This window comes from Saimiri boliviensis, chromosome 2 (genome assembly GCF_048565385.1).
Source record: "Saimiri boliviensis isolate mSaiBol1 chromosome 2, mSaiBol1.pri, whole genome shotgun sequence".
Classification (NCBI taxonomy): Eukaryota; Metazoa; Chordata; class Mammalia; order Primates; family Cebidae; genus Saimiri; species Saimiri boliviensis.
Genome location: NC_133450.1, coordinates 132,792,530 through 132,805,145, shown reverse-complemented (window position 1 = coordinate 132,805,145; position 12,616 = coordinate 132,792,530). Strand labels below are relative to the sequence as shown.

Below are 12,616 nucleotides of genomic sequence, written 5' to 3'. Positions count from 1 at the left end.
GTCACAGCACAATTTCCTAAAGAACACATATGTTCCGAATACCATCATTGTCAGCAAACTCCTGAAGGACACTGTCATGTTCTCTGGGCACAGCCTCCTCCTCAAGCGTCCCGCCCTAGAGCTTGCTATATAGTAGGATATATGCAAATAGGGCCCCCCGTACTGATGAAAACCAGCCAAGCCCCGACCCTGCAGCTCTGAGAGAGGAGCCTTAGATCCAAGGCATTTACACCTGCTGATCAGCACTGAACACAGAGGACTCAGCATGGAGTGGGGGCTGAGCTGGGTTTTCCTTGTTGCTATTTTAGAAGGTGATTCATGGAAAACTAGAGAGACTGAGTGTGTGTGGACATGAGTGAGAGAAACAGTGGATGTGTGTGGCAGTTTCTGACCAGGATGTCTCTGTGTTTGCAGGTGTCCAGTGTGAGGTGCAGCTTGTGGAGTCTGGGGGAGGCTTGGCAAAGCCTGGGGGGTCCCTGAGACTCTCCTGTGCAGCCTCTGGATTCACCTTCAGCAGCTACTACATGGACTGGGTCCGCCAGGCTCCGGGGAAGGCGCTGGAGTGGGTCTCAGCTATCAGTACTGATGGGAGTGGCACAAGCTACGCAGACTCCGTGAAGGGCCGATTCACCATCTCCAGAGACAACGCCAAGAACTCGCTGTATCTGCAGATGAGCAGCCTGAGAGCCTAGGACACGGCCGTGTATTACTGTGCGACAGACACAGTGAGGGGAGGCCCGTGTGGGCCCGGACACAAACCTCCTGCAGGGGTCCCCGAGACCGCCAGGGGCGTCCGGACGCTGCGCACGGGGCTGTCTCGGGGCAGGTGCAGGTGCAGCTGAGGGCTGGCTTCCTGCCGTGGTCTGGGGCTGCCTCTTTGTCACATCTCCCCAGGGAACCTCCCAGAGTCACAATTCTGTGCTAACACTTGATGTCTCTTAATGCAAAACTTCTTTTTTTCTTTTTCTTTTTGTTTTGTTTTTCAACAGGACACATCCTCACCTTCACAGAAACTACAGTGTCACTTTGGGGGCAGAAATAATCCTTTCGTGGTCAACAGGAGGAGAGCCCTGAGGAATCCCTGGGAAACCTGGGGAGTGTTTTCCAATTAGACTCAGGACAGAGACCTCCATGGGAATCTCTCGTCAGAACAGGCTTTGAGTTCCGACGGGAGCCAAGTGAGAGGCTCAGCCAGGGTCAGGACTTAAAAACTAGCGTTTTTCACAGCTATCCCCCCTCACCTTGTAAAACTGTGAACATCTCACTCAGACTGATTCAGTTGACCCTCTTTGTGCTAATCCATTTTCGTTCTCTGCATACTTGATTCTCATCCTTCCCTTTCTTCTTCTCTTCCCTGAAAACAGAGGATGTGTTTTCTGTAGTCAAAATCCCAGGGCTCAGGTCTGCGGAACCCGGGTAGGCTGAGGGACTTTCTCACTCACCATTGCCTGGACACTCCTGCTGTCTTCTGTGCAGTGGAGGCGTTTGGAAAATGAAGTGGACATTAGCCATGAAGGTAATAGTACTGGTTTTCTCTAATGGGATATTGATGTAGAGCTGATCTTGGCCTTTTCACACTGTCACAGAGTTTTCACTCTCACCTGTGACTTTGAGGAGAGCTGAGGATGGACACTCCATTTTGCTGTGAGCTCTGGGTGGCAGTAAAGGTAGAGTCTGGCTAGGATGCCTAAGGTCAATACTGCTGGCCATTGAGAATGACAGGTTACAATTCCCAATCGTGAAATAACTTTAAAAATGGACAACCAGCATCCCATGCCACTACTCTGCCTATGGAGTAGCCATTCTTTATTCTCTTACTTTACTATAAACTGGCTTTCATTTTACTCTTTGGATTGGCCTGGAATTAGGACCCCTTTCTGGTAACATTTTTGTTATTATTGATTTTCTAAGCTAAAATCTCCAAGATGGAATGAAGTTTTCCTGAATTTTTGTAAGAAGTACATTCATCCCTTTGAGAGAAAATGCACAGCGGGTGGAATGAGGCTGTGAAGCTGATGGCATATGAGGGAAGTCTGTCCCTGAGTGAAGGAGAGAGGGAGGGAGGATTGGGTGGAAGGTTCCTGTATTTCTGTGCTGTGCAAGGAAGGTGCAAAATATAATTGAGCTTTGTGCAAGTCAGTGCTACCTCTCAGGGGACCCCCATGACTCCCAGAAATGGCTCTGCTTACAAATCACTGAGGAGTCAGTCCTTTCATTAGAGTGGGCCACATGACATGAGCTTCGGCCCACGGCATGCCACAGACATCAGAAAGCAGCTGCTGAGAACCAGATCCACGTGCATCTTGCTGCCTGTAGGAGGAGGCAGGGAGGTGCATTTCGGGGTCAACACACTGTTTGTGGATTCTTATAGTGAACACCTGCTTTTACTGTGTTTTATTAGAAAATATATGAACAAATGTGGATCTGCAAACAATTATAATTTTCACATTTACTTCAATTGCATTATTTTTTAATTTTGCAGGATGTCCTAGCACAGAGTTGAATTTTTCATAGTGATCATTCAAAGGATCGAGAACATGCATTTTCCACTCTCACTGGTTTTTCTCCATGTGCAGAGACCTTGAGTAGAGCATGTCTGGCCCTTATCCTCACTGTCTATATGTCTAGTGTCCCCTGGAAAACAGCAGAGATTTGCCTCACTGCAGAATCTGGGGTAGGAGTCTGCACACCTCAGAGTCTGCAGAGAAGCCTAGTGAAGTTTTATGGAGTCAGAGAAATGTCCCATGTGGGGGAACCTCTATATTCCCCACTGCCAGAGATTGCTGCACACTGTAATTGTGGAGTTTATCATTGGAGCACCTGGTAGCCTATCTTAACACAGTCTCTTTATGTAAATTATCACCATTAGACTGCAGGTAATTACTCAATCTTGATTTTTCTGACCCTATTTTCTCATTTATTTGTAAGTTTGGTTATAGAAAATGTTATCTTTTAGTTTACACTTAATACCTCAGAATTTTCTGAACTTATTAGGAATAATACAAAATATGTCCAGTTTAGGGAAAATGTAAATGAATGTCCATGCAGTGTGTGTGTGTGTGTGTGTGTGTGTGTGTGCGCGTGCACACATGTGTGTGAATATGAGTTCCTTACAACTTACAACCCAATGAACATTACTGCTGAATTATATAGTCGACGTACAATTCGATTTGCTGAAAATTGCCTGCAGTAATGTCTGTGAAGCTGACACTGTCACCCTGCTGTGAGGATGCTCAGTGCACAGGTGAGGTCTCACAGGAGAGATCCAAGGTGCAGCCCCCAGCACTGGCAGAGCTCCTGGCCTGGAGCCAGGCATAGAACTGGGCATCTCAGAAGCAGATCCTCCAGCCTTCCCTTAGCTGGGCTGCATGGGCAGAAGAGGGCCAGCAGGAGATGCTCAGAACCCACCCAAGGCAGAGCCCCAGTGAGGAGCAGATGCAGAGGGGAACCAGCCAGGGAACGTAGGACCACAATACAGGGTTGTCTTCTTTTGCTTAACAGCATCCAACCCTAAGGATACCACCCTTATGTCATGTTACTCATAACTTTCTTGTTCCAAACAAAACAGAAGTAAATGTTACTCGGCATTAAACTCATTGAACTTGGGTTATTTTTCTGAGAACATTATCATCTTTAATATGATGGTTGTCAGGTCAAAATCAACACACATATTTAGTCACCATGAAGATTGTTTTATCTCATGGCAAAAATGTTTATTTAATTAAAATCACATTTAATGGGAAAAGGTCTGTATTAGTTCGTCCTCACATTGCTATAAAGATATCACCTGAAACTGGGTAATTCATAAAGGAAAGAGATTTAATTGACTCACAGTTCTGCATGGCTGTGGAGCCTCAGGAAACTTACAATCATGGTGGAAGGCAAAGGGGCAGCAAGTACCTTCTCCACAAGGCACCAGGACAGAGAGAGAGAGGAGAAGAAGGAGAAAGAGCCAAAAACTTATCAAATAACCAGATCTCCTGAGAATTCCATCAGAACAGCCTGGAGGAAACCACTCCCACAATCTAATCACCTCCCACCAGACCCCTCACCTGACACTTGGGGTTTACAATTCAAGATGAGCTTCGGGTAAACACACAGATCCAAAGCATGTCAGAATCTCTAGGTGAGAATTGATCAATTAATAAGTTATTAGTGAAGTTCAATTAATAAGTTATTAGTGACGTATCAGAAGAATAAATGGCACCAGTGTTGTAGTTATCCAGTGAATGTATAAATTATCTCAATATTCATTTTATGAGAGGTCTACGACAAATGTGAGATGGAGAGATAGACGATAGATAGATAGATAGACAATTCTACCAAATACTATCACATATATGGTATAGAAATATATTTTATATACTTTTTGATAGAATTAATATCACCATGCCTAATATTTTATATATATACATATTAAAGTATTTGGTAAAATTTGGGTGTGTGTGTGTGTATATATATATATAGGTATATATACACACACACACACGTATATGTATATATATATACACATATATATGTGTGTACTTTATAATGTCTATATAAATGTCTTCTGGAATTTTTATTATACTTTAAGTTCTGGGGTACATGAGCAGAATGTGCAGGTTTGTTACATAGGTATACATGTACCATTGTGGTTTGCTGCATTCATCACCCCGTCATCTACATTAGGTATATCTCCTAATGCTATCCCTCCCCTATTCCCCACCCACTTCTATCCCTCCCCTAGTAACAGGCCCCAGTATGTGATGTTCCCCTCCCTGTGTCCATGTGTTTTCATTGTTCAACACCCACTTATGAGTGAGAACATGCAGTGTTTGGTTTTCTGTTCTTGTGTCAGTTTGTTGAGAATGATAGTTTCCAGCTTTACCCATATCCCTGCAAAAGACAAGAACTCATCCTTTTTATGGCTGCATAGTGTTCCATGGTGTATATGTTCCACATTTTCTTTATCCAGTCTATCATTGATAGGCATTTGGGTTGGCTCCAAGTCTTTGCTATTGTGAACAGTGCCAAAATAAACTTAGATGTGCATATGTCTTTATAATAGAATGATTTATAATCCTTTTGGCATATACCCAGTAATGGGATTGCTGGGTCAAATGGTATTTCTATTTGTAGATCCTTGAGAATTTGTCCCACTGTCTTCCACAATGGTTGAACTAATTTACACTCCCACAACAGTGTAAAAGCATTCCTATTTCTCCACATCCTTTTCAGCATTTGTTGTCTTCTGATTTTTTTCATGATCACCATTCTAACTAATGTGAGATGTTATCTCAATGTGGTTTTAATTGTCATTTCTCTGATAACCAGTGATGATAAGCTTCTTTTTCATACGTTTGTTGGCTGCATAAATGTCTTCTTTTGAAAAGTATCTGTTCATATCCTCCACCCACTTTTTGATGGGGTTGTTTGTTTTTTTCTTATAAATTTGTTTAAATTCTTTGTATCTTCTGTATATTAGATCTTTGTCAGATAGGTAGATTGCAAAATGTTTTACCTTCTGTTGGTTGCTGTTGACTCTAATGGTAGTTTCTTTTACTGTGTAGAATCTCTTCAGATTAATTATATCCCACTTGTCTATTTTAGCTTTTGTTGCCATTGTTTTTGGTGTTTTAGTCATGAAGTCCTTGCCTATGCCTATGTCCTGAATGGTATTACCTAGGTTTTCTTCTAGGATTTTTGTGGTATTAGGTCTTATGTTTAAATCTTTAATCAGTCTAGAGTTATTTTTGCATAAGGTGTGAAGAAGGGATCCACTTTGAGCTTTCTGCATATGGCTAGTCAGTTTTCCCAACATCATTTATTAAATAGGGAAGCCGTTTCCCACTGCCTGTTTTTGTCAGCTTTGTCAAAGAACAGATGGTTTTAGATGTGTGGTGCTATTTCTGAGGCCTCCGTTCTGTTTCATTGGTCTATATATCTGTTTTGGTACCAATGCCATCTGTTTTGATTACTGTAGCCTTGTAGTATAGTTTGAAGTCAGGTACTGTGATGCCTCCAGCTTTGTTATATTGGCTTAGGATTGTCTTGGCTATGTGGGCTCTTTTTTGGTTCTATATAAAATTTAAGTTGTTTTTTCCAATTCTGTGAACAAAGTGGTAGATTGGTGGGTATAGCATTGAATCTACAAATTGCTTTGGGCAGTATGGCCATTTTTATGAAATTGATTCTTCCTAACCATGAGCATGGAATTTGTTTCCATCTGTTTGTGTCCTCTCTTATTTCCTTGAGCAGCAGTTTGTAATTCTCCTTCAAGAGGTCCTTCACATCCCTTATTAGTTAACCAAATGGGTTCACAAATGAATTCTACCAGAGGTACAAAGAGGAGCTGGTACCATACCTTCTGAAACTATTCCAAACAATACAAAAAAAGGGAATCTTCCCTAACTCATTTTATGAGTCCAACATCATTCTGATACAAAAATGTGGCAGAGGCACAACTGAAAAGAAAATTTCTGGTCAATGTCCATGATAAACATTGATGCAAAAATTCTCAATAAAATACTGGCAAACCAAATTCAACAGCACATCAAAAAGCTTGTGTGTCACGATCAAGTAAGCTTCATCCCTGGGATGCAAGGCCAGTTAAACATACACAAATTTATATATGTAATCCATCACATAAACAGAACCAAAGACAAACTCCACATGACTATCTCAATAGATGCAGAAAAGGCCTTTGACAAAATTCAACAGCCCTTTATGCTAAAAATTCTCAATAAACTAGGTATACATAGAATGTATCTCAAAATAATAAGTGCTATTTATTACAAGCCCACAACCAATATCATACCGAACAAGCAAAAACCCAAAGCATTCCCTTTGAAAACTGACACAAGACAAGATGCCCTCTCTCACCACTCCTATTTAACATAGTATTGGAAGTTCTGGCCAGGGCAATCAGGCAAGAGAAAGAAATGAAGGATTCTTTTTCTTGTCTAATATCCAGAATTTACAAAGAACTAAAATAGATCTATAAGAAAAAAACAGGCTCTCGCACCCTCCCGCCAAGCCGGCAGCCAGCAGAGGCTGCGCCACCTGCACCGAGGCACAGGAGCTACCGCAGCCTCTCCAGCCGCAGCTCGAGGGAGAATTAACGCAGGGGCCACTGCAGCAGAATGGAGACTCAGGAGGCGACTGTTTCCCCTCCCCAGGCGTGTGACAGCAGAGACCCGGAGCGAGGATGGGAAGCGCTAGGACCGCCGCCCACCCACCAGCTTTCCGCGAATTTGCCCACTCGTCTGGTATAACTGGTTCTGATGGCTGGGAATAAAGGAAGAGGACGTGCTGCTTATACCTTTAATATTGAAGCTGTTGGATTTAGCAAAGGTGAAAAGTTACCTGATGCAGTGTTGAAACCACCCCCATTATTTCCTGATACAGATTATAAACCAGTGCCACTGAAAACAGGAGAAGGTGAAGAATATATGCTGGCTTTGAAACAGGAGTTGAGAGAAACAATGAAAAGAATGCCTTACTTTATTGAAACACCTGAAGAAAGACAACATATCGAAAGGTATAGTAAAAGATACATGAAAGTGTACAAGGAAGAATGGATACCAGATTGGAGAAGACTTCCAAGAGAGATGATGCCAAGGAATAAATGTAAAAAAGCAGGCCCCAAACCCAAAAAGGCAAAAGACGCAGGCAAAGGCACTTCACTCACTAATACTGCAGATGTTTTTAAAAAAATTGAGGAGTTGGAAAAGAGAGGTGATGGTGAAAAATCAGATGAGGAAAATGAAGAGAAAGAAGGAAGCAAAGAGAAAAGTAAAGAAGGTGAGGATGACGAAGACGATGATGCTGCAGAACAGGAGGAATATGATGAAGAAGACCAAGAAGAGGAAAATGACTACATTCATTCATACTTTGAAGATGGAGATGACTTTGGAGCAGACAGTGATGACAACATGGATGAAGCAACCTATTAGGCATGAAATTTTTCAAAAAATATTTTTATGCAGCTTCTGAACATTTGGACAGACTTGTTTTGTATTTTATTTCTGATAAGCTATAAGTATTTATGGTTTTGGTTTTTTTGGACAAATATTTGTTACCAAAATATTCAAAACCACTTTGAGTTTACATACTAGTTACCTTACCAATTAGTCCCTGACACTCTGACATTCCTTCTAAACACCTCTGCCATCTCTCTTATGTACTCTCGTGGATTTTTTTCATATTTGAATATGAATGTGCCTAAAGAATTTATGCTCTCTTAATCTGGGTATAGGTACTTGAAATCATTCTTGCTTAACTGCTGATCTTTTATAAAACTATTGCTAGTCATAACGAATTTCTGTAACCTGAAAATTGAGATAACAGCACATAGAGCACTTTAAAAACTAAGAAACTTGAAAATAATTTTAGTTTTTACTTTAACATAGTATGTTCTAGACTACTGCATTCTGACTACATAAACCTACCTGAGCTCTTACAAGTGCAGAATTGTGAGATAGAGGTTTTGTGATGGAAAACATACACACAGGGAAAAATACCAAAATGAGCAATATCAAGTTCACAGCTCACGTCTTAGCCAGTGCAAAGAAACTTTCACATGGGGTGAATATTATAAATACTTGAATATGGGACTCACTTGATACTGTATGATATATAAATTATTCATCCCACTGTAATAACTTGGACATCTTCAAATAGTTGGGCTTATGGAAAAACTTGACTAAGACATTTTATTTTATCCTTTATGTAAGTGTGAGATAAGTTCTGGTAATATAAATATCACTGTAGAATGCATGTGTGTGAACTCTATGAAGTATGGTGACCTTTTATGTTTCAGAATACTCAAGTTGTACATTTGATTTATATGAATGCAAAATGAACTCAGGTCATTTTGAAATTAAGATTAATTTTTTTGTTTAACTTTAACGCTAGCTCCCCCAACTTTATATATTTTGGGGGGAAAAATGCCTAAAAACCTTAGCCTACAAAGACTCTCACAAATGCCAAAGATTTTCAAGGAAATTCATATTATATATTTGAAAAATGATTTATCAATGTTATCTACCAAAAGAAATTATTTTTCTCCTTTGGGAAGATATCATTAACCTGAAATGTGAGGATCTGATCCCTAGATCCTATTTCTACCTGTACTATTAAACTCAACCTTGAAACTGAAAAAAAAAAAAAAAAGAAAAAAACAAACAAGCCCATTCAAAAGTGGGCAAAGGATATGAACAGACACCTTACAAAAGAAGACATTTAAGCAGCCAACAAACATATGAAAAAATGTTCATCATCACTGGTCATTAGAGAAATGCAAATCAAAACCACATTGAGATACCATCTCACACCAGTTAGAATGGTGATCATTAAAAAATCTGGAGACAACAGATGCTGGAGAGGATGTGGAGAAATAGGAACACTTTTACACTGTTGGTGGGAGTGTAAATTAATTCAACCATTGTGGAAGACAGTGTGGCGATTCCTCAAGGACCTAGAAATGGAAATTCCATTTGACCCAGCAACCCCATTACTGGGTATATATCCAAAGGATTATAAATCATTCTACTATAAGGAGACATGCACACGAATGTTCATTGCAGCACTGTTTACAATAGCAAAGACCCGGAACCAACCCAAATGCCCATCAGTGATAGACTGGACAGGGAAAATGTGGTACATATACACCATGGAATATTATGCAGCCATCAAAAACAATGAGTTCATGTCCTTTGTAGGGACATGGATGAACCTGGAAACCATCTTTCTCAGCAAACTGACACAAGAGCAGACAATCAAACACCACATGTTCTCACTCATAGGTGGGTGTTGAACAATGAGAACACATGGACACAGGGAGGGGAGCACTACACACTGGGGTCTGTTGGGGGGAAATGGGGGAGGGACAGGTGGTGGGGAGGTGGGGAGAGATAGCATGGGGAGAAATGTCAGATATAGGTGAAGAAGAGGAAGGCAGCACATCACACTGCCATGTGTGTACCTATGCAACAATCTTGCATGTTCTTCACATGTGCCCTAAAACCTAAAATGCAATTTAAAAAAGGAAAAAAAAAAAGAAAATGATGAAGGAAAATATACGACTAGACTGCAGTGCGCTGGTGGAGGTATCACTAACCGGCACTGAGAAGAGATTAGGGAGAGAAGATAGTCTCTGGTTACAACTAGTTGTGTAGCTGAAGTGCTAGTTGGTGATAAAATTGTTTGTTTGCTTACTTATTCAGGTTTTTTGAGAGATAATTGACAAATTGAACTTGTATGTATTTAAGATAGACAACATGATGTTTTGATATAAGAATGCCTTGCATAATGGTTTCCACAATCACACTAATTAACAAATACATCATCCTAAATAGTTACTAAAGAAAAAAAAAAAACACAGAGAGCCAAATCATGAGCAAAATCCCATTCACAATTGCTACAAAGAGAATAAAATACCTAGGAATACAACAAACAAAGGACGTAAGGGACCTCTTCAAGGAGAACTACAAACCACTGCTCGAGGAAATAAGAGACAACACAAACAGATGGAGAAACATTCCATACTCATGGTTAGGAAGAATCAACATTGTGAAAATGGCCATACTGCCCAAAGTAACTTATAGATTCAGTGCTATCCACACCAAGCTACCATTGACTTTCTTCACAGAATTGGAAAAAACCCGCCTTATACTTCACATGATACCAAAAGAGGGCCCGCATTGCCAAGACAATCCTAAGCAAAAAGAACAAAGCTGAAGGCATCTGACTTCAAACTATACTACAAAGGTACAGTAATCAAAACAGTATGATACCGGTACCAATACAGAGATATAGACCAATGGAACAGAACAGAGGCCTCAGAAGCAACACCACACATCTACAACTATCTGATCTTTGGCAAACCTGACAAAAACAAGCAATGGCAAAAAGATTCCCTATTTAATAAATGATGTTGGGGAAACTGGCTAACAATGTGCAGAAAGCAGAAACTGGATCCATTCCTTACATCTTATACAGAAATTAACTCCAGATGGATTAAAGATTTAAAAATAAGACCTAACACCATAAAAACTTTAGAAGAAAACCTAGGCAAAACCATTCAGGACATAGGCAGAGGCAAGGACTTCATGACTAAAACACCAAAAGCAATGGCCACAAAAGCCAAAATAGATATAATTAAACTCAAGAGCTTCTGCACAGCAAAAGATACTATTATTAGAGTGAAGCAGCAACCCACAGAATGGGAAAACATTTTTGCAGTCTACCCATCTGACAAGGGGCTAATATCCAGAATCTACAAAGAACATAAACAAATTTACAAGAAGAAAAGTGGGGAAAGGATATGAACAGAAACTTCTCAGAAGAAGACATTTATGCAGCCAACAAACATATGGAAAAAAAGCTCATCATCACTGGTCATTAGAGAAATGCAGATCAAAACCACATTGAGATACCATCTCACACCAGTTAGAATGGCAATCATTGAAAAATCTCGGGACAACAGATGCTGGAGGGGATGTGGAGAAATAGGAACACTTTTACACTACTGGTGGGAGTGTAAATTAATTCAACTGTTGTGGAAGAAAATGTGACAATTCCTCAACAATCTAAAAATAGAAATACCATTTAACCCATCAATCCCATTACAGGGTACATACCCAAAGGATTATAAAACATTCAATTACAAAGACACATGCACACGTATGTTTATTGTGGTACTGTTTACAATAGTAAAGGCTTGGAACCAACCCAAATGCCCATCAATGATACACTGGATGAAGAAAATGTGGCCCATATACACCATGGAATACTATGCAGCCATAAAAAAGGATGAGTTCATGTCCTTTGCAGGGACATGGATGAAGCTGGAAACCATCATTCTCAGCAAACTGACACAAGAACAAGAAACCAAATACTGCATCTCTTGACTCATAAGTGGGTGTTGAACAATGAGAACACATAGACACAGGGAGGGGAACATCACACACCAGGGCCTGTCAGGAGGTGGGGATCCTAGGGGAGGGATAGCAGGGGGCCGGGGGATTGGGGATGGCTAACATTAGGAGAAATACCTAATGTAGATGACAGGGGGATTGAATGCAGCAAACCACAATGGTACATGTGTACCTATGTAACAAACCTTCACATTCTGCACATGTACCCCAGAACTTAAAGTATAATTTTAAAAATCCTAAAGCAACTTATTAAATATTTCCAGCTTAGTCTTTTTCTACCAGAAATGCCATCCAGCGGCAACAATCCCATGTGCAATAACATGTGGGTCCTGATTCTCCCTGCAGGCCCCTATCACCTCAGACTGCTGTTTTCTCATTTGCCCTGTGACATTAACTCTGATATGCAGATGCTTTATTTCCTTTATTAGAAGGTGTTCCAGTTTAATGTCAATGAGGTTGTATTTTTCTCACTTTTTTACTTTTCCTTATGGAGTAGTTGCTTCCTATATAAAAGACAGCTGCTGAAAAAACAAATCAAATATTAATTATAGGTGAATGATTGAACAGTTTCAGATATATTCATGTAGTAGAATACAATTCAATCAAGGCATGCCTATGTCACAGAATAACATGACTGTATTCTCAATAAGTGTGCCAATAAAAGAAACTAAAGATTATAATATACTATGTATCAT

General features: G+C 40.3%; 1 pseudogene and 1 gene segment (V, D, J or C); both read left to right on the top strand.

Annotated features, from left to right (window-relative positions):
• The first annotated feature begins 216 nt into the window (after positions 1-216).
• On the top strand, positions 217-729 carry LOC141582513 (immunoglobulin heavy variable 3-74-like). The segment is given in 2 exon segments: positions 217-311; positions 415-729. Coding segments are annotated over 2 exon segments (324 nt in total).
• A 6,283-nt stretch (positions 730-7,012) lies between these two features.
• LOC120361362 (DNA-directed RNA polymerase III subunit RPC7 pseudogene) lies at positions 7,013-8,041 on the top strand (annotated as a pseudogene).
• The last annotated feature ends 4,575 nt before the right edge of the window (positions 8,042-12,616 follow it).